Genomic DNA, 26,339 nt, shown 5'->3' with positions numbered 1-26,339 from the left:
CTACAGATGTTCCTTGCTTGAACAAAGAGAAGAGATAGCAGAAAAGTTTAGGGCTAAAATAAGGTACCTTATTATTGACTTCTATTTGTACCTTGTTCTGTTATCAGGAATAAACCCCTGTTGTCAACTCCCTGCCTAACAGCCAGACTTGTGCTCTCTTGTACTTTTTGTTTTAGTCAGTCCTGGGACTGGGCCTAGGCACTGTCCCTGAGCTTTTGTATTCAAGTCTAACGTTCTACTTCTTGAACCACAGCTCCAATTCCAGCATGTGTGTGTGCATGTGTATGTGTGTGTGTGTGTGTGTAGTTAATTGAAGATAAGTTTCACAGACTTTACAGCTTTGAATTGTGATCCTCAGATCTCAGCTTCCTGAGTAGCTAGGATTACACGCGTGAGCCACTGGTGTCTGGCTCTCTTGCCCTTTCAATAATTTCCATGATTCATTTCATATCTAGATTAGCAATGAGAGATAAGCATTTAAATTTCTTTGCTAGACCATAGCAAGAAAGGAATTCAGTCTCTCACTGGCTTTGCCTGCTAGCAATTCTTGAGCGTCTGAGATAGAGAAATACAGTAGAAAGTACTGGAGTAAATCAAGTTTTAAAAGCAAGGGCAAAGAAGGAAAGTCAATTTTTTTTGTTAGCATTGCTACATCTATTGTTCTTTTTGATTATTTCAATAAACAAAGCAGGGCTGATTACCTGGAAATTAAGGAATGTGGGTAAATTGTAGTCTGAAGAGGCTAAGTACCAATGTCATGTGTACTGATGTTTTTCAGAATGGAGTCCAAAATCCTATCTGTATCCTTCACTTACAGCTCATTTTTTTTCATGTGTTGCCTCAGACCGACACAACACCCATGGAAACAGTAACATTTTCATCTTTATTAGTCATCTTGAATGTCTATAGACTTAAACTTTGGGTCCCAACAGCTTTCTCTGTTGAGAATTTTTTAATAGTGGTTCCTAGGAGATGGCAGTTGTAGCAGCTTCTAACCAAGCACCTACAATACCTGTAATTACTCTTTCTCACTGTCACCTCTGCAAAAACTTTTAAGAGCAGCTTTAGGCCAGTTCTTTGAACTTGAGGTCAGGCCTTCAAAGTCCTTCCAAAGCTGACAACAGAGATCCCAAACTCTACACACCAGTTTACAGCAAGAACTGGTCACCAGGACTCGGAAGGAGGCTGTGGGTTCTGGGGGCTGAGAGCTCCACCATTCCTACCACACTGGCAGGATCTAAGTACAGAATGAGCCTGCAGGTCTAGTGTCTCTTGCTCACCACAGCTGTTATTTCACATCTTTTCCCTGGATTTCTTCTGTTTCTTTTGTTCTTCATATTCAAGTATTTTCTGTTGGAAATAACCTGTGGGTTCAAATACACATTAGTGGCATTGGGCTGGGGATATGGCCTAGTGTCAAGTGCTATACATGAAGCTCTGGGTTCAATTCCCCAGCACAAATACAGAAAATGGCCAGAAGTGGCGCTGTGGCTCATGTAGCAGAGTGCTAGCGATGAGCAAAAAGAAGCCAGGGACAGTGCTCAGGCCCTGAGTTCAAGGCCCAGGACTGGCCAAAAAAAAAAATTAGTGGCATCTAACCTAGTCAAATAGAATGGGAAAACCTCAGAAATAAGTCAGAAACATCCTGTCTACATCCATGTCCCATCTACCCACCCTTATACACACAGTTCCACCCCTGCTAGGGTCCCCATGCTCTCTGGCCCACAAAATGGGGCAGTTAGCTGTTGTTAGATACAAAGTAAAGCAAGTCATCTTGGATAAACACATTGACTTTTACACTATATGTATGAGGCATGATTTTAGGTTTCAGTTTAGTGTTGGTCCCTGGAGAGAAATGGCTTTGTCCTAAAGAGGACCCTCTCTGGTATATGATGGGACTGCCACTGTACCTGCAGGAGGATGCCTGCTCTTCTCAGCTTCCTGAATGAAAAGAGAGAAGAGCTGAGTCTTCACAAATTTCTTCACAAATCGCCGGTTTGTCTTGGAAGTCAGAGCCTTATAGAAGGCCCGTTCTTGGAAGTGGCCTTGCCCATTGGCCTCCCGCTTGATGTAGGAAGCATAGTGACCGACAGTTTTGACAAAGAACTGCACAAAAGGGCCCGAAACATGTTCATTGATTTGTTCTGAAGCTACAAGAAACAGAAAAGCCATCTCAGAGTATCAGAAGGATAAATTACCCAAACTAGCCAGCAAGAACAGCTTCCATTACAGGTCGGAAACATGCATTGGGAAGGGCTCACAACTGACTGACTAATTCGAATGGGAGCCTGGATGTGGTTACTCTGCCACTGCTTAGGAATAATTAAATGTCATATTCAGGATCTAGGCTTCTATTGAATAAGTTCATTTGAGTTAAAGGGAATGGTTGGGCCAACATTGGTGGCTCATGCCTATAATCGTAGATACTTAGAAGGCTGAAATCTGAGGATCATGGATCAAAGCCAACATAAGTAGGTCTGTGGGACTTATCTCTCCAATTAACCAGCGGCGGGGGGGGGGGGGGGGGGGGAGTAGAAGTAGAGGTGTGTGGCTCAAGTAGTAGAGTACCAGCCTTGAGCGAAAAACCTCAAGGGAGAACACAAGGCCCTGAGTTCAAGCCCTAGTACTGGGGGGGGGAAATGGTGGGAGAAGGAAGGTTGGGAGTAATGCCCTTACTCTTTAACTCATTGATCCCCTGACCAAGGGAGGCTAAGATGTCATCCTGAAGCTTCGGCGGTAGGATGTCTTTTTCATCACCAACCTAGGAGAAGACAAGAGTCAGCTCAGAGATCATGCAGTTGGAGAGGGAGGGCTAAGTAAGGGGATATCAGAAGTGGGTCAAGTGGTAAAGCTCAAGTGGTAAAGCACTTGCTTAGCAAGCACAAAGGATATAAGTTCTTAGTAATGGCCAAAAAACAACTTGGGGATGGTTTGAATTCCATACCCCTGATCTATCACAAAACCACCATAAGCTACAGCTCAAAATAGTTTGTTGCCTCCACTTTTACTTTAAACAATAGCAAGAGATCACCTCTGTCCAGATGCTAGTGGCTCACACCTGTAATGGCTACTCAGGAGGCTGGAATCAAGATTTGAAGTTTGAAGCCAGCTCTAACCAAAAGGTCCATAAGACTCTTCTCCCCAGTGATCAGCAAAGAGCTAGGAGTGGAGGTAGAGCTGAAGCAATAGAGTAAAAAAACTAATAACTCAAAGACTCTTGAGTTCACTCGTCAGTACCAGCACACATAGACAAAAAAAGAAGCCATTGATGATCACCTTGTAAGGAAGATTTTTTTTGGTCTCTGCCTGTGTCTCTCTTGAGAGAGAAGTTATATTAACACAAATTCTTGCTCAAAATGATTGTTGAAATGGAACATGAGACTAGAGTGGTGGGTAGGTCTGCAAAGGCTCTGAACCTAGATACTTACTGACAATAAGAAGACTCCTTCACAAAGATCCACCAGCAGCACCTGAAGTAAACAGAATGGCATCACCTCTTCAAAAATCTCAGCATTTCACAGACCATCTCCATGTAACAACAAAGTCAGCATATTGAATTCTCATTTCCTGCCAGGCATTCTCCAACCCTCACCATTTTCCTCTAGAAATCTGAGTTCCCTTCCAGTCAAAGAGTATGTGTATTTGTATATAGAAAGGGGGCAGGGGAAATTTCACTAAGGTGAAAGGGGGAGTAATATGGGAAAAGCATAGCCAGTCACTCCCTTAGTATAACATTGATCAGAGAAATTGTTTTTATATTTGGAACATCTAATTCATCACACACAAGGGTAAAAAAACTTTGCATAATTTATCTCATTTAATCCTGGCAACATTTCTGTGAGGTAATTGCTATCTCCATTTGGCAGATGTGGAAACAATCTTCAAGAAGGTAAGCTGCAGCTTGGCACCAGGCAGGAAACTGAAATCTGAGGATCATAGTTTGAAGCCACCAGGAGCAGAAATATCTGTGAGACGCTTCAGTGAACCACCCTAAAAAAGCTGGAAGTGGAGCTGTGAGTTAAATGGTAGAGTGCCAGCCTTGAGCAAAAAAGCTAAGGGGCAGTATCCAGGCTTGAGTTTAATCCTTAATACCAGCACCAAAGAATAATAATAATCATAAAGTTGAAGGTCATAATGCTGATAAAGCTGAACAGTTTTCAATCCTCGGTTGAGCTATCCTTGGCATTGCATTCTGCTCTCTACAACTTTTGCTGCTCTCTACAACTTCTTGGTTCATCTCTGGTCTGCTCAAGGATCCAGACAGACATGTTTTGATCTCTCAATGCTTGTACTAACTTTATGTACAATTAACTGCAAATTCCCTCAGTGAGCCAGTGGTGATCAATATGCATGAGGCCCTGGGTTCAATTGCTAGCACCAAAAATATTCTCATTAAGTAAGCTCCTTCACAAACTTGGGGCTTTCAGCAGGAAATTCAGTAAGGGAAGAAAATGAGGATCAACAACAGGAGGAAGGAGAGAGAATAAAGAGACCTATGCCTGTGGAGACAAGTAGAATAAGCCCAGGGCTCCATCCTGACCTCAGGGCCTGCCACCAACACCAGAGACTACAAACACATCTGCTGGCTGATTCCAACTAGCAGATCTGTTTCTTTGGTCCTCAGAATTGGATTGGTTCCCAATGTTTACATTGGAATCTTTTCTATGAAATTTGGATTTTCAGGTTTTTCCTGAAAAATCATAAGTTGTCACACATTCCACAGTTTAAAAGGACAGTATTCTGTCAGGAGCTGGTAGTTCATGCCTGTAATCCTAGCTACTCAAAAGACTGAGATCTAAGGATCCAGGTTCAAAGCCAGCTCTGGCAGACAAATCTGAGAAACTCTTCTCTCCAATTAACTACAAAAAGCCAGAAGTGCAAGTGTGGCTCAAGTGGTAGAGTGCCAGTTCTTAAGTGGAAAAGCCAAAGGAAAGCACTTAATCCAAGCCCCTATAACCCACCCAAAAAATCAAGGGTAGCATTCAGCTATTCCCTTTTAGGCAGGGGTACCACCACATGGGGTCACCAGTGTACCACAGTCCCCCAAATCCTGTGTTGAGCCTCTTTTCAATTTGTTACCTGAGTCTTTAGAGTGAAAAATCTCCTACATGTTTCCTTCTACCAAAATGCAAGGGAAGAGAGGGTCTGGAAATATGCCAAAAAACTATGCACTTCAATTATCCATCTTTGGAGAAAAGCTGGACTAGTCCAGGCCTGAAATCACTTGTATACAGAGGCTCAAATGCCTTCGTGCAGGAAAGACTGTTCATTTGGAGGGCTGGGAGGAAAGAATGTGCATGAAGAATTTTATTTTTTCAAAGTTGTTCCCAAAAGTCTTCTTTGGGCATATTATGGCCTATGGAGTAATGTCTGTCCAAGAGCTTATAAGTGGAGTCAAGAGACTCTCCCCTGCCCCCCTGGCCCAGTCACTCTGGCCACATGACCCTCCTCCTTTCTCACCCCCACTACTTTTCTGAGTAGCTGCTTAAGAGCAAAGTAAGGGGGAGGGGATAAGGGAGGAGGTAACAAATTGTACAAGACATGCACCCACTGCTTTACGTATGAAACTGTAACCCCTCTGTACATCACTTTGACAATAAATAAATAATTATTCAGGAAAAAAAGAGCAAAGTTAGCCAAGGCTTTGCTCTCTACTCTAATCCCACCCCCACCCCAATCATTGAGGGAGGGGCCCCAGCTTCTGAGGAGCTGGAGTTAGGCTCAGGAAGTTTCATAACTTTGGGGGTTGGGACATTTGAAGTTTTATTGCTAAACAGAAAGCTAATATTCTGGCCCAGTTAGTCACAGTGCTAAGGGCAGTTCAAAGGGCATGTGTATTCATGGCAGCAGCTCCAGGGAAGGGTGAGCCAGCTAGGGGAGCAAAGAAGGGCACTATAGCCCTTGCAGGACTTCCAACTTTGTACTTGGTTCTACTTAGTCTGTGTGGACTTCTGCTTAGGGAACTAGGTTCTCTGGAGTTCAACTATGTCTTGTAATCCAGGCCTCTTTAGTAGCTTGCCCTTATGCCCTTCTAGCCCTCTCTGCATACTATGAATTGATGGTTAGCCAGGGCCCACTGCCCCAAGTAGCTTTCCTACCTTCAGACATCAAAACACGCTATCCTACTGTTCCTACCAACAACTCAAAGCACAGCACATGTTTTATATTGCTCTTGCATACTGGAGATAGATTTCTGTAACAACAATTTTCACATTGAATCCCTATTCTGGGTCAGGGTCACAGACAAGAAATTAAGACAGGCTGGGTGCTGGTAGCTCATGCCTGGAATCCTAGCTACTAAGGAAGATTGTAGTTCAAAGCCAGCCCATGCAAAAAAAAACGTCCAGGAGACTCCATCTATAATTAACTAGAAAAATTCTGGGCTAGACATTTGACTCAGGTAGTAGAGAACCAACTGTGAGCCAGCAAGCAGAGGAAGCACAAGGCTCTGAATTAAACCCTCAGTACCAGCACGAAAGAAAGGGAGGGAAGGAGAAAAGGAGGGAGGGGAAAGGAAGTGTCAATCAAGTGTCAAAGCTCAAGTCTGCTATCCTAACCACTCAGGAGACTGAGATATGAGGATCAAGGTTAAAAGCCAGCCCAGGCAGACAAATTCAATTAACTTGTATCTCCAGTTAACCAAAAAAAGCCTCAAGTGGAGATGTGGCTCAAGTGCCAGCCGTGAATGAAAAAGCTGAGCAAGAGCACAAGGCCCCGAGTTCAAGCCCCAGTACTAACACACACACACACACACACACACACACACACACACACACACACACAGAGTAGATAGATAAATAATAAAGCTAACAAAATCAAAGAGGATTTGAATGGACTTGTACTTTCATTCGCCAACTGTGCTCTAAGCTATGCAGAAAGATGGCACTCTATTATAAGAATCTACATTTTTCAAGACTCACTGTTTGCAGGAGGGCTCAATTCCAAGTGATCTGAACCGACTCCAAGGGGTATGTGTGGTCCAGACCATCTGTGGTCTTCCACTCAGCTGAGAGATGAGACACCTCCAGAGACTGCTCACTAGTGCAGGCTGGTCTAGGGGCCCCAGGATCCCTGACTAGACCACATACTGCCCAAAGAGAAGTAAATCATTCTGGAGAAGAGAGCCCACACTCTATGGATGTGTCAGGCCCCAGCACTGAACACTTACTTAGCTCCATTTTACAGATGTGGAAACTCGAGGCTTAAAGAGATGAAGTAACTTGCCCCAAATCAAACAGCTGTTAGCAGCAGAGCTGGGGTCCAGATCCAGGTCTGCCTGGCTCCAAATCCACGCACTCTTCTTGCTGCAGCATACCTCTTCCATGGGGCTGTCCATCACCTCCTGCCGAAAGCGCATTTGGACTCCAACCATGAAGGGGGTGGGGCAGCAGACAGTGGCCAGAAGACTCTCTGGGACGACGGGAATGTAGGTGTGTGCCCAGCTGAAGGGGTAGAGCAGCGCAGCGGCAGCATGGATGCACTGAGACAGAGTGCTGAAACACAGAGCACAGAAAATGAGCATCAGAGGGGTCCCCGAGCCTCCTCCCTTGACCCACCCACCCCCCTATAGCCCAACACATAGCACAGCTCCTGACAGTGAAACCTGTGCTAGTGTGGAAAGCCATGATGGTTACAGAACTTGTAGCTACTTGTTGCCAGGAGGGGAAGGACTCTGCTCCGCTCACTAGGGTGGGGCCTCCTTTCATCTCTCTTTTCCCAGTTACTCTTCTCATGTCTGTCCAAAAATAGAAGTAGCTCAGCAGAAGAGAGGAAGAAGAGATGCCTTCATTCAAACAGAGAAATGATTGGGACTCTGTGCTGTGTGCTTACAACAGTGCTGAGGACATGGCTACTGGGAAGGGTAAGACTCTTGGCTCTGCTTTTAAGGAAGTCACGGAGTAGGAAGAGACACATCAGCAGAGAGGCAAAGCCTAATCTCCTTGTGTCTACCTACCTCAGCCCCATGTGACCTCACATGGCTCTCTTGGGGCCAGTTGAGGTTATTGAAAGCTACCAGGTCAGTGCCTTAGTTAACTTGGGAAATTCCTAGGTTCCAGAAATCTCTGTGCAAGGATTCCTTTATGGAAAGTCCCACAGAGGTAGCTGCTGTAGGCTTTGCAACAATGCATTCTTCAGGTCACTACTGCTCAAGTCACCACTTAGTCACACACACACACACACACACACACACACACACACACACACACACACACACACACACACACACAGAGGATAGATAGATGGATAGATAGATAGATGACAGAAAGATAGGTAGACAGAATCAGAGAGACAGGGAAGAGTCAGAGAGAGAGAGAGAGAGAGAGAGAGAGAGAATCAATCTCTGGCTTCTCACTTCTCTGCTAGCTTTCATGGCTCATTTTTTCAGCCAAATTGCCCCTCACCGAGGCCAATGAAAACACAGATACGGAAACCTAGGTTCCGATTCTTAGTACCAAGCTAGCACTTCCTGTATCAGAAAGACTGAGTCTCTGAGGATCTAGTTAAATCCCCAGCTGACTGGAAGTCCCCTCCCAGCACGAACCTCAGGATCTGAAAATTCTATATAGGAAGGAAGTTGGGGGTGAGGATATTTTCCTGGAGGTACATCCCCTAATCTGCTTTCCAAATGCTGATGTGAGGGAAAAGGCCAGAACCTCAGGCCTGGGCTACCACAGAAACCCCCTGCTTCCACACAGGGCTAGAGGTAGACAAGCTGTTTCCAAAGCAGATGATACCTCTTCCACAGGGGCAAGCCTAGGGATAGTTCCTTTGTGGTGATCACTGGTTTTCTTATAATTTTCAATACACAAACCCTAATCCCTATCCAAACTTCTTTTCCTTTGGAGCCCACAATATTCACCTTCCCTCTACCTTCTGGTATTTCCCCAACTTCCTTTTTTCTCTTTTTCATTTCTATGTAGGGGCTGGGGCTTGAACTCAGGACAGGCTGCTCTCCTTAGGTTTTTCGCTCAAGGTTGACACTCTACCACTTGAGCCATAGCTCCACTTCTGGCTTTTTTTTTTCTAGTTAATTGGAGATCAGAGTCTCACAGATTGATTTCTCTGCTAGGGCTGGCTTCAAACCTTGATCCTCAGATCTCATTCTCCTAAGCAGCCTGGCTCCCTAGTTTCCTTTTCTTCCCTAAAGGTTAGAACCAAGGTTGTTGTTAGGTTTTTTAAAGTAGGTAGCCGTAGAGGAGAACGCCACGTGGTATTCATGCAGGAGATTAAAGTTTATTACCGAACAGCTGGCCTGTGGCCGAGGTGATCCATGGCCAGAGAGAAGGGAGAGAAGGGAAGCGAAGGGAGAGAAGGGAGAGAAAAGGGTGACACCCCCCACCCAGCCCTACCTTATCTAGGGCAGGAGCAGGAGGTGTGGCCAGGTGGATTAGGATGTGACCTCAGGGGAAGGGGAGGTAACTGCCTCCAGGTCTGCTGGTTACCCAGGTAACTGGGTGGAGACTTAATGAGGTGGGGGGGGATCTGCATGGAGCCTTCCAGGGATGGACCTTACAGTTCTCAGCTCAACATCACTGGTTTTACCCATCCCCAATATAAAGACATGATCATTTCCTGCTTCAAATATGCTCCACTGTGAACTTAGTAAGAATAGCAGCTAGGACTTATTGTGTACTAGGCAAGATACTAGGCACCTCATCTCCAGGACCTTAATGAGATAGGTAACATAATTTCTATTCTACAGATAAGATGGAGACTTTCAGAAGCTAAGAAACTGCTGGGAACTAGTGGCTCACATCTGTAACCCTAGCTACTCAGAAGGCTGAGATCTGAGGATCACAGTTTGAAGCCAGTCTGGGCAGGAAAGTCTGTGGGCCTCTTGTTTACCAGCAAAAAGCCAGAAATGGAGTTGTGGCTCAAGATCATCAGCCCTGAGTGGAAAAAAACAAAAAACAAAAAACCACAAACAAGTGAGAGCAATACCCCCTGAGTTCAAACCTCAGTACTGCACCAAAAATAAATAAATAAATAAGAAGAAAAAGAAGAGGAGGAGGAGGAGGAGGAGGATTTGAAACTCTTGCTGATTTTAATACCTATTCTTTTCAACTCTATACAACCCTATACAACTCTATACAATCCTGCTCCTCCTAAAGGTAGGTCAAGGAGCTTGCAGGTATCTTTCCAATGCTTGGCATCTGGCAGTTGACACACAGTAAATGTTTGCTGAATGAGTGAATAAATGGCTAGATGGGCTTACCCTCCATTATCTGCCTTCAGGTCTAGGTCCCCACCTACTTTCCCCGCCCTCAGCTTTGCAAGGGCAGCACACTTCCACCCCAGCCTGCCACACCTGGCTGCCCAAGGGACAGTTTGTCCTTCTCAGAGCTAAGTCAGGAACCTTCCTCAATCTGGGAATAAGGCTTAGAGTGCTTGCCTAGCATTCAAGAAGCCCTGGGTTTGATTCCTCAGTACCACATAAACAGAAAAGGCCATAAGTGGCGCTGTGTCTCAAGTGGTAGAATGCTAACCTCGAGCAAAAGAAGCTCAGGGACAGTGTTCAGGCCCTGAGTTAGGTCCCTAGGACTGGAAAAAAAAGAAAAAAAAAAAAAAAGGAACCTTCCTCAGGCTTAGGCAGCAATCAAGTTCAGAGAAGGGCAGGAGAGTTGCAAGAACTGCTTGTCTAGGCCTAAAGTACAGCTACAGGAACTGGAAACAGGAGGTAGGCACCCAGCTCCTCCAGTTTGACATCCTTGAGAACGTCCAGCCTGCTCCCTTGAGCCCAGAGATACAGGTCACGCTGGCCATTCAATGGTGGGCCCACCTGAGACCTTCTGCCAGGAAGATGATCTTTCTCTCGAGCACAGCAGAAGCAAAGATCTGAATAATTTGCTCAAAACTGAGGCAGCCCAACAGAGAAGTAAAATCCACGTGCTCAAGGTGGGAATCCAGGGGCCGTGTCAGTGAGATGAACTGTAGGAAACCAGAGAGGGAGATGTCATCACAATGTAAGATCGCACAGACCCCAAAATACTGGGCCTGGATGAGCCCTACTCATTCTCCTCACAGAAGTGATTCTGTCTCCCATGCTGAAATTTTACCAGTGGTCTTTCTCTGATTTCTTTCCTTCCTCCCTTCCTCCTTCCCTCCCCTCACCCCGCACGCACGTGTGTGTGTGTGTGTGTGTGTGTGTGTGTGTGTGTGTGTGTATGTATGTGTTGTATGTACCAGGACTGAGAACTGAGGCTTTAACTCAGGGCCTCATGCTTTCTCTTGTCTGTTTTGTCTAAGGCTGGTACTCTACCACTTAGGACACACCTCTACTACCAGCTTTTTGCTAGTTAATTGGAGATGAAGGTCTAAAGACTTTCCTGCCCAAGCTGGCTTCAAACTGTGATCCTCAGATCTCAGACTCCTGAGTAGCTAGGATTACAAGCGTGAGTCATCTAGCAGCTGGCTAGTACTTTTCTCTACTTTGAGGGTGGCACAGTGTAATCTTTAGCATGTGGTCCTCCTGTCTTGAGCACACTCCCCTCCCTCAGTGAGTTTCTGCCCTTGAAGCCAAGGCTGTTTGCCTGAAGGTCTTTACAGGTTGGGCCTTTCCTCCTCTGCTCTCCTCCCTTCATTCCAATCCTCTTTCAGTCCTCACAGGCCTCCCTTAGTCACCTAATACTTCCTGGTCTTTTCCTCCTGTAGTGCCATGGTTTTGATTTCATCATATGTACTTGGTTTTAATGACCTATTTATTGACATGCTTATTTATTTAATGTGCCTTTCCTCATCAAACATTTAGCTCCAAGAGGTCAGGGACCATGTTCATGATGGCTACCACTGTGTACCCAGAAAATAGTATCGCTTGGCAAACAGCAAAGCAGTTAGTACTTACTTTGTCCAGTAAATGAAACATTCTAGCCACTCTCCTATTTCTGTGTGGGAAATTCCATCTTAGAGGTAATACACACAGTCCAGAATCCCCAGGGGTCAAGACTAAAGTTCTTAGCAACAGTGTTCTCCTTGCTGCCAGTCTGTCCAGTGACTTAAATCAATACCAACCCCATGTAACAGGGGTGGGGCCTTGGAGTGGGGACAGATGATAAGAAGTAGACAGATGGAGGACGTGAGGTACAGACAGTGGACAGATATACATGATAAGGTATGGGGCCAAGTGGCAGTTTGGGAACTAGGAACAAAGTCCCCTATAGCACCAAAATCTCAACATACATGGTGTATTAATCACAACAAAAAAACTCAGTGGCTAGGCACTGGAAGATGTAATCCTAGCTACTCTGGAGGCTGAGATTTAAAGATCAAGGTGTGAGGCCAGCCCAGGCAGACAAATCCAAGAAATGCATATCTTCAATTAACCACCACCACCACCAATAAGAATAATAGTAAAAGCCAGAAGTGGAGCTGTGAATCAGAGCATTAGTCTTGAGGGAAAAAGCTTAGTGAAAGCACCCAGCCCCTGAGTTTAAGTCCAGCACTGACATACACATATACACAAAAGTCTCAGTAGCCAGGCACCAGAGGCTCATACCTGTAATTCTAGCTACTCCTGAGGCTGAGATCTGAGGATTGTGGTTCAAAGCCTGCCCAGGCAAGAAAGTCTCCAATTAACCACCAAAAAAGCTGAAAATGGAACCATGGCTCAGGTGGTAGAGTGCTAGCCTTGAGCAAAGAAAGCACTGGGACAGGATGCAGGTCCTGAGTTCAAGCTCCAGGACTGGCACAAACACACAAAGTCTCAATGGATTAATGAGTACTTAGGTACTTAAGGGCTTCAAGTTAAGACACTCAGCAAATTTGTGTTTGATGTCAGCTCTACCTATAAATCTAACCAATTCCCAGTCCCCACCTGGCTTAGTTTCTCTGTCCTTTAACCTGATAAATGGAAGAACAGAGATAAGAGGGGCCAGGCTATCTCCAGCCAGGGGGAGGATGGGATCTCACCTATTGGTTAACCCACCTCTGTGCCTGAGTCAGGGATGAAGCTCTTGAGGGTAACAGTCTTTCCAGGAGCGGGGAAGGCAGCCTCTCGGAGACCCTGCATGAATGGGTAGATGACGGCCATGGAGATCTGATGCCTCTTCTCCACTTCATCCAGGATCTGCAGGGAAAGAAGTGTGCGAGGCCTGATCTAGAGGATGCCCTTGAGCACTGTAAGGCTCTCATGCTGCTCCTTCATAGCTCTCCCTGACAGGGACTGGTCTCATGCTTCATAGTCTGATTTCTATCTCCTGAACAAGACTTGCTTTTTTTTTTTTTTAATAGCCTTCTGTTCATATTCCGTATACAAATGCATATCCCTCCATTCTCACATCACCAACATAAAACTACTATTACCAGGAGGTCATTCCAGAGCAAAGTCATCATCCACAATGACATTGGCTGAAATAAGAGCCTGCAATGGTAGCCTCTTGGGTGTCTCTGTCCTCCAGTTTCCACTGGTGTCTCTCTAGGGCTAGAGACTACCTCTGGCCTTTAGAACAATGCACAGATAGAAGCTCTGCCCAAGCAAAGGATGACAGAATTCTTCTAAGAGACTTGCCAAGGGGCAGTGCCTGGCCGTCAAGACAGACTGTGTCCATTCTTTTTCCCTTTTTTTTTTTTGGTTGTGCCAGTACTAGGGCTTGAGCTCAGGGCCTTGCGTTCTTGCTTAGCTGCTACAAGTTGGCACTCTATCGCTTAAGCCACACAGCTGCACTTCCCAGCTTTTTACTGATTAATTGGAGATGAGTCTTTTTGGGCTTTCTTCACAGTGAAATCTTCGTATCTCACCCTCCTGAGTAGCTAGGATTACAGGTGTGAGCCACTAGTGCCCAGCACACTCTACACCTCACTTGGGCCTTACAACAGCTCCAGAGCCTGGAAGGTAATGGTCATTAGAGCCATTTGACAGATGATAAGGAAACTGAAGTCTCAGAAAGCCTAAGGCTATTCTTGTCTGGCATCAAAGGCTTTCTTCTTTGAAGGAAGTAGAAACTGAGGCTTTCAGTCCCTAGATTCACTTGAAATCAAGTGGATCCCAACCCCCGCTCTTCCTCAGTCTGTCCAGTGCCCCTGATGCTGACTGGGCTGACAGGAAGCAGCTTCACTAAGGGCTCAGGTTGCACAGGCAGAGCCAGCAGCCAGACAGAGCTGGGAAGATCAACAGGCCCAACAGGCCCTGAGGAATCTTGTTCCCCTCCTACCTTGGCAAACAAGCCGAAGGAGCCAATGCAGCTGATGATGCAGTACACTTTGGGAAGGCGAGGACCAGGGCCTGTGGGCTAGGGAGGAACAAGAGGTACCTTCAAGGCGACAGCCTCCCTGGGGGCTTCTCCCACCCAGGGGCACAGAGAAAGCTAGGGGTGAGAGTTAATGACCAAAGGGAGAAAGGCCTGACTGTGTAGAGGTTCCATTTGTAAGAATGGCAACAGGAAAGAAGATTTCCTTGAAAAGGCTGGGATCTCAAAGCAAACTCCTGCCTTCGGGGACATTGTGATCTAACGTTTAGAAAGAGAGGGCACAAAGTGAGTTTAGAGATGAGAAAATGGGACTGTAAACATGCCTTAGAGAACCCTCCTGAGACCATAAAAATTGAAGGCAGTTGTCCAAATCCAGTCTCTACCTTAGAGGCTCCAGAAGCCAAAAGCAAGCAGGCCTGGATAGAGAAGACAGAGCACTCACATGGAGCCTGTCACAAATGGACCTGCTGAAAGCAGGAGGGGGCACAGGGCAAATCCTGAAGCTAGGGTCCTTTGCCAGGTTCCCAGGGGCAGGTGAGGAGGGGCCCTATCCTAGTTCTTGTGGGGTTACAGAGTGGGCACTAACATGACAACAGGTGCAGGGCTATGCTCTCCCTATCACCACCACTGCTGGACAGCCTGGGCATTTGTAACTGAGGCTTGAGCAAGCCCAGCTGTAGAGCTAAAAAGGCTACAGAGGAAAGGTCAGTTCTGAGCAGCACAGACCAAGAGGCGTCTGCAGTATCCAATCTTCCTGCTCCCATCCACATTGGTCAAGACGAAAGAGAAGGTCTCCCTAAGAAAGAGCAGAAAGGGCTTAGTGTACATTTGCTCACTAGATTTTATAACAGGAAAGTAGTATTAGAGAAGTGGAGAGAAAGACACAGGGGAGTTGCTGTTTAACATCGTAGCAAGAACCCTAGTAAATTTATTGAGCACATTCAGGGTGTTAAGCCCTAAATGCATCACCTTATTTAAATCTCAAAGCAATCTGTTTAGGTAGGTTCAATTGTTACCCAAATTTTGGAGGGGAAGAAACTGAGGATCTGGATGGTAATTATTTTTTTTTCTCTTTTGGACCTGTACTGAGTCTTGAACTCAAGGGTGTTGCTCCTTAGCTTTTTGGCTCAAGTCTGATGCTCTATCACCTGAGCCACAGTTCTACTTCCAGATTTTTTTTTTTTTTGGTGGTTAATTGGAGATAAGAGTCCCACAAACTTTCTTGCCACCGTTGGCTTGGAACCACAATCCTCAGATTTTAGCCTCCTAAGTAGCTAGGATTATTCATGTGAGTCACCAATGTTGGCCTAAAAAGCCTGTCGGTCTGTCTGTCTCCCTTCCTCCCTCTGTCCCTCCCTCCGTCCCTCCCTCCCTCCCTCCCTCCCTCCCTTCCTTTGCTGGTCCTGGGCCTGAGCTTAAGGCCTATGCACTATTCCGAGCTTCTTAACTCAAGGCTAACTAGTGCTCCACCACTTAAGCCACAGTTCCACCTCTGGCTTTTTTTGGGGGGCGGGGGTGGTTAATTGGAGAAGAGTCTCACAGACTTTCTTGCCATGGCTGGCTCAAACCATAATCCTCAGATCTCAGCTTCCAGGGTAGCTAGGACTACAGGCATGAGCTGGGCTCAGAAGGTATTTCTTATCCAAAGTCCACACGAAAGTGCTAAAGCCAGAATATGAACTCAAGCAATCAACTTTAAAGATTCCTGATATTATCTTCCTAGAGGTCCAAGGCCTTCTGAGTCCAGCTTCTGCAGGTGGAGAGTCAAAATCAGTGATGATTGCTCTGGGGCAAGGGGGTGGGAGACATATCTCTGATTTGGCAATAGGTCAAAGCACATGCTGGATGTGGTAGTGTATGCCTGTAATCCCCGCTATGCAGGTGGTCTAGGTAGGAGGATCCTGATCTCAGGCAGTTCACATTTGAAGAAGCTAGATGCTATCTAAAAATAACCTCAAGGGGCTGGGGATATGGCCTAGTGGCAAGAGAGCCTGCCTTGTATACATGAGGCCCTGGGTTCAATTCCCCAGCACCACATATACAGAAAACGGCCAGAAGTGGCGCTGTGGCTCAAGTGGCAGAGTGCTAGCCTTGAGCAAAAGGAAGCCAGGGACAGTGCTCAGGCCCTGAGTCCAAGGCCCAGGACTGGCCAAAAAAAAATAAAAAATAAAAAAATAACCTCAAGTTAAAAAAAAAAAAAAAGGTTAGAGGTGTGGCTCAAACCACAAAGCACTTGCCTAGCAAGTTTGAGTCCCTGAGTTCATAACCCAGTACCAGAAGAGGGGAGGAGCAAACTCTATGGCATGGTTGGAAATCAGCATTCACACGGGGTTAGGGAGGCACAGGAGCCACACGTGCTCCTTCTCTCTCAATCTGACACTTGTGCCCCAAGGCTGAGCGTTACCTGGGATACTCTGTGAGTGGCGCCCACTCATTCCCATCTGGGAAACAGAACAAAGGTATGGCTTTAAGCAGTCTCTCTTCCTCCTCTTGTTGACCCCGAAGCAGGTTCTCTCGCTACAAGGACAAGAGACAGTAGATTGTTGGGGCAGAAGAGAGGAGTGTTAAAACTATCTGAGGATAAGCTTTTCCATTGGCCAGGGGACCAAAGAATTCCTGTGCTCACTCCAAGTCTGCCTGGAGTGGTCCCCTAAGACAAAACAGCTCCTTCGGGGCCACATCAAGAAAAACCTGGGATAGACTGCTATATCTTGAGAATTTATATAGGAAGGAAAGGGGGCAGGGGTTCCACTGACTTTCTACTGAAAGGCCCTGAATTGGCCCAGGCCTCGGGAGGGTAACATCAGAGAGATACCACATCAGAGAAGAGAAGCAGGCACTTTAGCTGCTGTAGCTGCAACAACAGAGGTTAACAGGAAAGATGCCTAATTCTCACCCTTTCACCCACTGCACCATCAAACATGAAGAAGTCTGATGCTTAGGCTGTGGCTGAGTCCTGGACCTGCCTGCTGGCTGTGGGCTGCCCCACTCTCTCCTTTCCCCAACAACCAGGGATGGGGCTAGGAGGTTTGAAAGAAAGTAAGCTTCTCAGCAGAGAAAGGTGACTGAAGATAGAATGTGGAAGAACTAGGAGGCCCCAGAAGGGCAAGAACACACACCAACTTTCCCTGCTAAGGAGGCTCAGTCAGCCCTTCACAAAGCAGACCTAGATTCCTTGGGTGATAGCAGAACACTAGGGCCAGGCTACAAAGGAACTGAGAGCAGCAAGCTTAGAGCTCAAGCCCAGGCAGGTGGGGAGAGGAAGTATAATCTCCTATCACCTTCCCAACAGTCCATTGTGGCCTCCCTTCCACATGCACTCTCAAATCCTTACCTTGGGAAACTGGTAGGTAATGGTGGGCTCATAGTCATCCCCTGGATGCTTTTTTTTCAGAGAAACCACCAGAAGGTATTCAAAGAAGTGCTGTCCCCCAGCAAAGCTGGATAGGGAGTGGTCCTGAGCCCTTTCTGCCTCCTTTGCAGCTTCTCCTGGATTGTCCTGGGGGATTCCTGAAACCGAGAAGCCAGGTTGCCTTCAGTATGTCATCCATCAGTCCAGCTGGAGGCTTCTGAGACAGGCCAGTCAAATTCCACCCTCAAGGCTGAGGGGTGTCTTGCTTGTGCTGAGCTAGCTGGAGCCAGTCCAGCACTGCCAGTCACCAGGCAGAACCAGAGCCAAGTGGGCAATTTCTACACCTGCCATGGAAAACTGAAAACCATGAGAGAGCCAAGAGAAGGAAAGAAATCATAGATATGGAAGCTGAAGAAAGGTACTGGAGAGGCCATGTGGCCATGGGTAGCCGGTACTGTGGAATTTCTGCCTACCTGGCAGCTCTGGAATAGTTTTCCAGGTGAATAAACTCATACTAACTCCTCAGAACAGGACCGCAGGTCCACAGGGCACAAGGCTGTAAACATACCAGCCCCCACCCACCCCTCAGAAGGCACAAGCAGTTCAGCAAACCAACTAGGGAAACCTATCCCAGACCTGTGGGAGACCAGTTGGCCTACAAAGGGAAGAGGAAAAGAAAAAAAAGAAAAAGCAAAAACAAAAACAGAGCCTATTTGAGAGGGTCCCCTAAGAAAATGAGGAAATGAGTGATCCAATCCTGACCTGCTCGGAGTCCAGGTAAATGGTTTCGGAAGAGCCTGAGGGCTCGGCCTACCCGCCATCCTTCCATCTGTGTCTTTAAGAGCATGGGGGACTCTCCTTTTCACCCCCAGGCTGGCTACGAACAGCCTATGAGGCTGACACTTTCATCTCCAGCCACAACTCTGAGAAGCACAGCCACACTCAGTCTTCCAGAAAAGGCAGAGCAATTTCCATCCTGGGCACTCCGTAATTGAGAAAGAAGGATATAACCAGACCCAGCAGGCAACTGAACTAGTGATACTGACACAGCCAGCATCCTGGCAGTGCAGCCCAGCTCTCAGCTCCGCCCCAGAGCCCCAGGGTGTGGTGCGAGGAAAGGTCATAAGCAAACATCTCTGAGGCTCAGCTGCTTCTGAGCTATGGGCTTTGCATTCTGAGCTGTGAGTTTTGCAGTCGGTTTATTTACAATAAAGGACCAATGGCATTGGAACTGTGGGCTGGTCTCAGGACCAGGATCTTGCTTCCTCAGGACTTAATGGCAGCATTTCACTTTTCAACTTGGTCAACAGAGCCTGAAAACCCCACAAAGGCACCTGCCAAATTCTAGAGCCTCCAAGATTTCAAGATCGCCATTAGATTTCAAGATCTCCATTAAGAGCACAGGACAAAAAGAGGATAGTCTTAGGAGAGAATCACAAGGGTGCTTCTTCATATTTCTATAAAATAATATACATATTGGCATGAACTCCCAAAATATGGAAACAAAAGACTTTTTTTTTGCCAGTCCTGGAGCTTGAACTCAGGGCCTGAGCTTCTTTCTGCTCAAGGCTAGCACTCTACCACTTGAGCCACAGCACCACTTCTGGCTTTTTCTATATATGTGGTGCTGAGGAATTGAACCCAGGGCTTCATGTATGCTAGGTAAGCACTCTACCACTAAGCTACATTCCCAGTCCCCAAAAGGCTTTTTAAAATTTGTTTTTTCCTTTTTCTGATGATTCTGTATTCTTCACTTTATGTACAGAGTATTCACATGTATATCTTTGGGAGGATGGGAGGAAGGCACAGAACTTGAGTAAAACAGGTAAAAAAGTGTAACAATGGAACACACTGGACACTGATGAAAGTGAACTACATACAACTCATGGGTAGAGATGGGAAGGGGAAATAGAGAATGAGGGAACAGAGACACTATAAAAGGGAATATACTTATTACCTGACTCATATAAATGCTACCCCTCTCTACATCACCTCTATAATAAAGTTAAATTTTTTTTTAAAGAAAAAGAGCACATGGGCTGGGAATGTGGCTTAGTGGCACAGTGGTGGCCTAGCATGCACAAAGCCCTGGGTTCAATTCCTCAGTACTGCATATACAGAAAAAGCCAGAAGTGGCAATGTGACTCAAGTGGTAAAATGCTAGCCTTGAGCAAAAGAAGCTCAGGGACAGTGCCCAGGCCCTGAGTTCAAGCCCCAGGACTAGCAAAAAGAAAAGAGCACAGGACACATGGCTCATACCTATTATCCTAGCTACTTGGGAGGCTGAGATCTGAGCATTACAGTTCAAAGCCAGCAGGAGCAAAAAAGTTTATGAGATTATCTCCTACTAACCACCAAAAAGCCAGAAGTGGAGCTGTGGCTCAAGTGGTCGAGTACTACCTTGAGCAAAAAAGCTCAGGGACATCATCCAGACCTTGCTTTCAAGCCCTAGGACTGTCACCAACCAACAACAACAAAACCCTTCAGACCTTCATCAAAAGCACAGGACAGGCGGCTCATGCCTGTCACCCTAGCTACTCAGGAGTCTGAGATCTGATGATAGAGGATCAAAAACCAACAACAACAGGAAGGAATAGGAGACCCTCATCTCCAATTAACTACCAAAAAGCCAGAAGTATGGGCAAGGGAACTAAATAGACATTTCTTAGAAGAAGAAGTTAAAAATGGCAAAGAAACACATGAAGAAACACATGAGTAAATGTTCATCATCCCTGACTATAAAGAAAATGCAAATAAAAACCCTGAGATACCACCTTACTGGCCCAGTCAGAATGACCTATATTCTGAATTCAGACAACAAATTCTGGCAAGGATGTGGAGAAAGAGGAACCCTAATATGCAGCTGGTGGTAATATAAACTAGTACAACCACCCTGGAAAGCAGTCTGAAGGTTCCTCAAAAAACTAAACATAGATATACTCTATGACCCAGTCATACCATTCCTAGGCATCGACCCTAAGCAACAGGATAGGACAAGGACACCTGCACCTCTATGTTCCTTGCTGCACTGTTCACAATAGCCAAGATATGGAAACAACCCAGATGCCCCACTACAGAGAAATGGATTAAAAAATGTGTTACCTATATACAATGGAATTTTACACTGCCATTAGAAAGGATAAAATAATGGCATTCCCTGGGAAATGGATAGAACTAGAACAAATCATGTTGAATGAGATAAACCAAGAACAGAGAGACAAACCATGTAAGATCTCCCTGATAGACAGGTATAAGATTTAAAACACAATTAGATATAATAAAGTAAACAGGGCTCAAGATATCAAAATGCAATGAGAACAAAAGAGGACAGCCTTGGGAGAAAAGCACCAAATAGCAAGGCCCAAACATCTCCTAGAACCCCAAAGATAAGGAAACAAAGGTCCTCTTCTGAATATGTCCTACTATTTTTTAGATGATTCTATATTCCCTACCTCATATATGGGGTATACATAAGTACACCCGAGGGAAACAGGGAGGAGGGCACAGAATGAGTGGAAAGTGGATGGGAAAAAAATAATATAGCAGAGGGGACCATCAGCTACATCAGACATTGATGAAAGTGAACTAAGCAACTCATGGGCGGTGATGGGAAGGAGGGAATGAGAAAGAGGGAACAGATGTTACTAAACAAAAGGCAAGTAATGTACATATCATCTGAATTGGAAGAAATGGTTTTATTGTTAAAGTTCATAGAGTTCATAAGCTATGTAGAGTAGAATGACAATTTTCATCATTGTGAAAGTTAAAATGTGTACTGTGAAATATAGGTAGTAACTTAAACTCAAAAAAAAAAAAAAAGATAAAGCCAGAAATGGAGCTGTGGTTCAAGTGGTAGAGCCCCAGCCTTGAGTACAAAAGCTCAGGGACAGTGCCCAGGACAATGCTCATATGGGTCATAAGAAAAAGAAGAGAAGAAGAGTATAGGACCAAACACTTCCTGCCACCAAGGTGCCACCACCTTGCCCTGATTAAGATAGACAGACTTGGCCCTATTATCTAAGTGGAAGAGGGAATCCTTGAAATCTGTATGGTCCCCAAAGATTCTCTTTTGAAAGTAGAGAATAAGCCTAAGGCTGCACTGAGAGTTGCAGATATTTTCAGAATGACTTCAATAACAACTCTCTTTCTCTCCCTGTGGCATGTCCAGAGCTAAAGCTGATACTGGGGCTGTCCCAGGGTTCAGTAGCTTCCCTCTTTCCAAATAGGAAACACTGGCTCAGGAAAGTGTCCCCAGCATAAAGTTGGGTACTGGCTGCATCTACTGCCAAAAGCCACTCAGCAGCAGTGCAAAGTATCTGGGCAATCTCTACCCCACCCCCACTCCTGCCTAACTTTCTCCCTGTTGGGCCAGATCAACAAGCTGAAATCTGTTGTCTGGAGTCTGAAAAAGCGAGAAAAGATAGTACTAAATCATCTAGGATCCACACAGAAATCTTTGTTCTTCTGAGGCAGGATCACCTTGAAGCCCATGTAGCCCAACCACCATGGAACTCACTACATTGTTGCACTATATACCAATACAAGCTGCTCTCCAACCCCTGCCTCAATCTCCTGAGTATAGGGAATCAAGGTGTGCACAACTACACTCAGCTCAGACAAACTTTAGAATAGAAAACCCATAGGGTAAGAAGGAAGGACTTGTGCCAGGCAGTTGCCCCAGAGGGGAGACAAGAGAGGCAGAGCGATTTGACAATAGTGTCTGCCATTCCTCCAAAAGAATTAGCCACCCTTTGGAAAAGAGTAGGGTGCTAGAATAAGAAAGGGTGAGTTTAGTGGAAGCTACAAAAACCAACCATGTGGACAAATGAGGAACACCTTTGGTCTGCAGATGGCAACATCCTACATAAACATGGAGGTCTCTGACTTAGGACAGCTGGATAATTCCAATCATTCCCCTCCAGACATTTGGGGAAAAGAAAGAAAGAAAGAAAGAAAGAAAGAAAGAAAGAAAGAAAGAAAGAAAGAAAGAAAGAAAGAAAGAAAGAAAGAAAGAAAGAAAGAAAGAAAGAAAGAAAGAAAGAAAGAAAGAAAGAGACAGAAAGAAAGAAAGAGAAAGAAAGGAAGGAAGGAAGGAAGGAAGGAAGGAAGGAAGGAAGGAAGGGAGAGAGAGAGAAAGAAAGAAAGAAAGAAAGAAAGAAAGAAAGAAAGAAAGAAAGAAAGAAAGAAAGAAAGAAAAGGAGTTTAAGGTAGTAAAGACAGCTAGCCTGCTCCTAAGAACTCTAGACAGGAACTAATAAAAGCCAGGATTCTAGAAGACTGAGGGTATGGTTCAAAAGGCACACAAACCCACATAGCCAAGTACAAGGACTTGAATTCAGCCCAATTTCCCCATCTTTAAGAACAACAACAATAGCAGGACTAGGCCATGGGGGGGGGTGGAGGGGAAGCCCTAGTCACAGTAAATAAGGATGTTCTGAATACTTCACCAGGTGAAGAACAGGAGTCAGGACACAGAGCCATCACCATGTCTTACAGCCTACACTGATCTGTTGCTATATAATCCCTAGGGCCCATCTGAGGAACAAGCAGCTTCCTGATACAGATGAAGAAAGTGAAGCATAAGAGCAACCAAGAGGTTATTTAACAGGATCTGTTGAGGGTAAGATTTGTCCAGGCTCCTGCCTCCGAGAGAATACCACAGGCAAATATCCCACAGAGTTTACAAAAAGGGCCTTGAGAACCAGCATCTTCTCTCAATGGTTCGGAAGCTGAGGAAGTCATGTCCTTTCCTAAATCCTTGGAGCAGCAGTTTTAGGCTGTTTCTTCCTGCTTTATCAGAAGAGATAGGGGAACGGCCAGGGTCAGAAATCCTTGACCAAAAAGAGTAACTAGATTTTTGGGCTGAGGCCCAAGAAATTTAACAAAAGATTGCTTTCTCTTCCTTAAAAAAAACAAAACTAATATTTATCAAACTCATATATTTCAAGCCCCAACACTGGCACAGAGATAGAGGAGAGAAAGAGAGAAGAAAGAAAGAAAGAAAGAAGGAAGGAAAGAAAGAAAGAAAGAAAGAAAGAAAGAAAGAAAGAAAGAAAGAAAGAAAGAAAGAAAGAAAGAAAAAGAAAGAAAGAGAGAGGGCTGGGAATATGGCCTAGTGGCAAGAGTGCTTGCCTCATATACATGAAGCCCTGGGTTCCATTCCCCAGCACCACATATATAGAAAATGGCCAGAAGTGGCGCTGTGGCTCAAGTGGCAGAGTGCTAGTCTTGAGCAAAAAGAAGCCAGGGACAGTGCTCAGGTCCTGAGTCCAAGCCCAGGACTGGCAAAAAAAAAAAAAAAGAAAAGAAAAGAAAGAAAGAGAGAGAGAGGAAGAAAGGAAGGAAGGAAAAGATGGAATGAAGGGAGGGAGGGAGTACGGGACCAAAAACTCCCTGCCATCAATTAAGATTAAAAAAAAAAAGTTTGGGGGCTGGGAATATGGCCTAGTGGCAAGAGTGCTTGCCTTGTATACATGAAGCCCTAGGTTCGATTCCCCAGCACCACATATATAGAAAATGGCCAGAAGTGGCGCTGTGACTCAAGTGGTGAAGTGCTAGCCTTGAGCTAAAAGAAGCCAGGGACAGTGCTCAGGCCCTGAGTCCAAGGCCCAGGACTGGCCAAAAAAAAATAAAAAATAAAAAAGGTTTGGTCCAATAATTATGTAACTGGAAGAAGGAGTTTTCAAAGTCTACATGAAGCCCAAAGATCCTCTCTTGATAGTGGAGAAAATAATGCAATCATTTAATCCTCTAGGGGCTCTGGGAAGGTATGATTTGGAGCAGAGAAGGGAGCCACCCTATCGAGAGAAATCAGGAGTCGGGTTACACTTGTTCCTCAACCAGGAAGCCCCTCCCATAGCCACCTGACTGAAGTCCCCAAATTGTCTAGAATTTAGGTGAGGGGATTTTCTGGCATCTTGAGCTGATAAGTTAGCCTTTCTTTAAGTGAGCTGTGTTCAACCCAGGACCACAAGTTCACAATCCCACAAGTCCTCCCAGCCAGCTCTCCCTCCCCACCCCCTCCCAGTAAACAAACACCCAGCTGGCAGAACTGCGAAAGAAGAAATGGAAAAATCCCCAGTACGCTGAAGGACCCCAAGGAGGTCGAGGACACAATTTAGTAGCCTGACAGGTCTTACACTCCTACACTTCCCATACAAATGTCTCACCTACCAGTTTCTCAACATCTGGGAAACTCACCCCAACACAATCACTCCCCAATACAGTAGGGCCAGTAGGGCGGGGAAGGGGAAACCACGGGGATGCCGCTGGAGCCGACTTCCCAGAGGGCTGCGGGGACAGCCTAGGAAAACCAGGAGAAAGCTCTTGGAGACAAGAGAAGACGCATGGGCACTCGGCACAGTCACTGCGGAATCCCAGGCCACCCTCTCCCCACTGTGCAGGTGGCTGGGCCAGGTGCTGGAAGGAACAGCAAGGTTGGGATAGGGGGCGACCGAGGGAGAATGGCCCGACGAAGAGCAGATCGCTCTTCCGAGAGGAGGTTCCGAGAGGAGGGCACTGGCCTCCCCTAGGGTGGTCTTCCCAACGTGGGACAAACTAATGCACCCAGCATTGCTTTTCTTCCAGCAGGAAACTAACATCGGCTTTTAACTGAATCAGCACCCGCTGTCCAGGGCCATACCACCCTGAACGCGCCCGATCTCGTCTGAATCAGCACCCGCGTGGACAGGGGTCTCGCCCACGGGGGATGAGGGGTAAGATGGGCACCCGTGTCCGGGTCACACGGGCACGCAGCTGAGCAGGTGTCCTGAGCACGGCTCCCTGCCAGCCACACCCCGCACCGAGCCGGGCCACCCTTCGGGGAGGGTCCGCATGTCATCCCGGAGACCCGTTTTCGTGGCCCCAGGGTTATGCGTGGGACAGGGACTAGCAAAGGCTGCAGCAAGTCCTGCAGCGCCGTGGGGCTGAGGCGGTGCCTCCTGGAGGGCACCGCAGCCCGGGCGCTTCAGGCACCCCGCCGTTGCAGCACAAGCTTCCTGGATGAAAGGACACGTGGCCCGGGGCCCCACAACGGTTTCCTCCGGGCTCCCGCCTCCCCCGCGCCCCGCAGGCCCGGCCACTCCACTGACCTCCACCTCGCCCCGCCCCGCCCGGCTCGGCCCGGCCCCGGGCACCTCTACCTGTGCGATCGCCGGCGCACCGGACTCGCGCTCAAACCGTCCGCGGATCCCGATTCCCCTGCGCCGCCCGGCTCCGGTCCCCAACACCCTCCAGCCCGCTGCAGTCCCGGCGCCCCGGGGCCCCGCGCTGTCCCCGCGCCCTCACCCCGACGCCCCGAGGCCGGCACTAACCCCCGTGGCTGCGCTTCAGTCTCAGGCTGGCTCGCAGGCGGCGCCCGAGCCCATCCATGGCCCCGCGAGTGCCCGGCGCCCGCTCCCCGGTCCGCGCGGCCCCGCCCCCCGGCCGTGACCTCCGCGGACCCGGAGACTTTCACTTTCACGCGGGAGGGGGGCCCCGGGACAGGTCCGGGCGTGGCAGCGCACCTTCCGGGCGGCCGCCCAGCCTTCCCGACGCACCTGGGCGGGCCTGCTCGGCCCGAGCCCCTGGCAGGGCTGTGCCCCGTGCCCGGTGCCAGAGGGCGCTCGACGCGCGTCCGGCAGGGGCGGGGCCGCCACTCGCCCACCCTCCAGGAAGCTTCGGATCCCGCAGTCCCGAGCGCGCAGGATTGAGCCCGAAGGCGACCCCCACCCCCCAGGGCGCTTCCCGGGGAGCCCCAAACTAACCCCAGAAGCCAGTTCAGTCCTCCACGCCCACCTGCTCCCTTTTCCTCTCTCCCTATATCT

At 47.1% G+C, this 26,339-nt stretch overlaps 1 protein-coding gene and 1 non-coding gene across 4 annotated transcripts; one reads left to right on the top strand and one right to left on the bottom strand.

Annotated features, from left to right (window-relative positions):
* Nucleotides 1-857: 857 nt before the first annotated feature.
* Dennd2d (DENN domain containing 2D) lies at nt 858-26,044 on the bottom strand. 3 transcript variants are annotated; one of them, XM_048351760.1, is made up of 12 exons: nt 25,848-26,044; nt 17,518-17,693; nt 16,588-16,700; nt 14,910-14,979; nt 14,148-14,225; nt 12,923-13,063; nt 10,781-10,929; nt 7,316-7,493; nt 3,429-3,470; nt 2,677-2,761; nt 1,911-2,150; nt 858-1,364 (listed from the first exon to the last, which is right to left on the bottom strand). In XM_048351760.1, exons 1-12 carry the CDS (start codon nt 25,903-25,905, stop codon nt 1,294-1,296), a joined length of 1,401 nt encoding a protein of 466 aa, XP_048207717.1. In that variant the 5' UTR covers nt 25,906-26,044; the 3' UTR covers nt 858-1,293. The 3 variants fall into 3 exon arrangements, with proteins under 3 accessions (XP_048207717.1, XP_048207716.1, XP_048207715.1); XM_048351759.1 differs by lacking the exon at nt 25,848-26,044 and adding an exon at nt 18,298-19,021; XM_048351758.1 differs by lacking the exon at nt 25,848-26,044 and adding an exon at nt 17,884-18,270.
* Nucleotides 22,328-22,462, top strand: LOC125355827. The gene has a single exon (XR_007211755.1). It is a non-coding gene; the product is annotated as a small Cajal body-specific RNA 3 (non-coding RNA).
* Nucleotides 26,045-26,339: the final 295 nt, after the last annotated feature.

Source organism: Perognathus longimembris, chromosome 7 (assembly GCF_023159225.1).
Source record: "Perognathus longimembris pacificus isolate PPM17 chromosome 7, ASM2315922v1, whole genome shotgun sequence".
Taxonomy (NCBI): Eukaryota; Metazoa; Chordata; class Mammalia; order Rodentia; family Heteromyidae; genus Perognathus; species Perognathus longimembris.
Note: the sequence above shows the minus strand (reverse complement) of the source record. Positions and strands in the feature narration are given on the sequence as shown.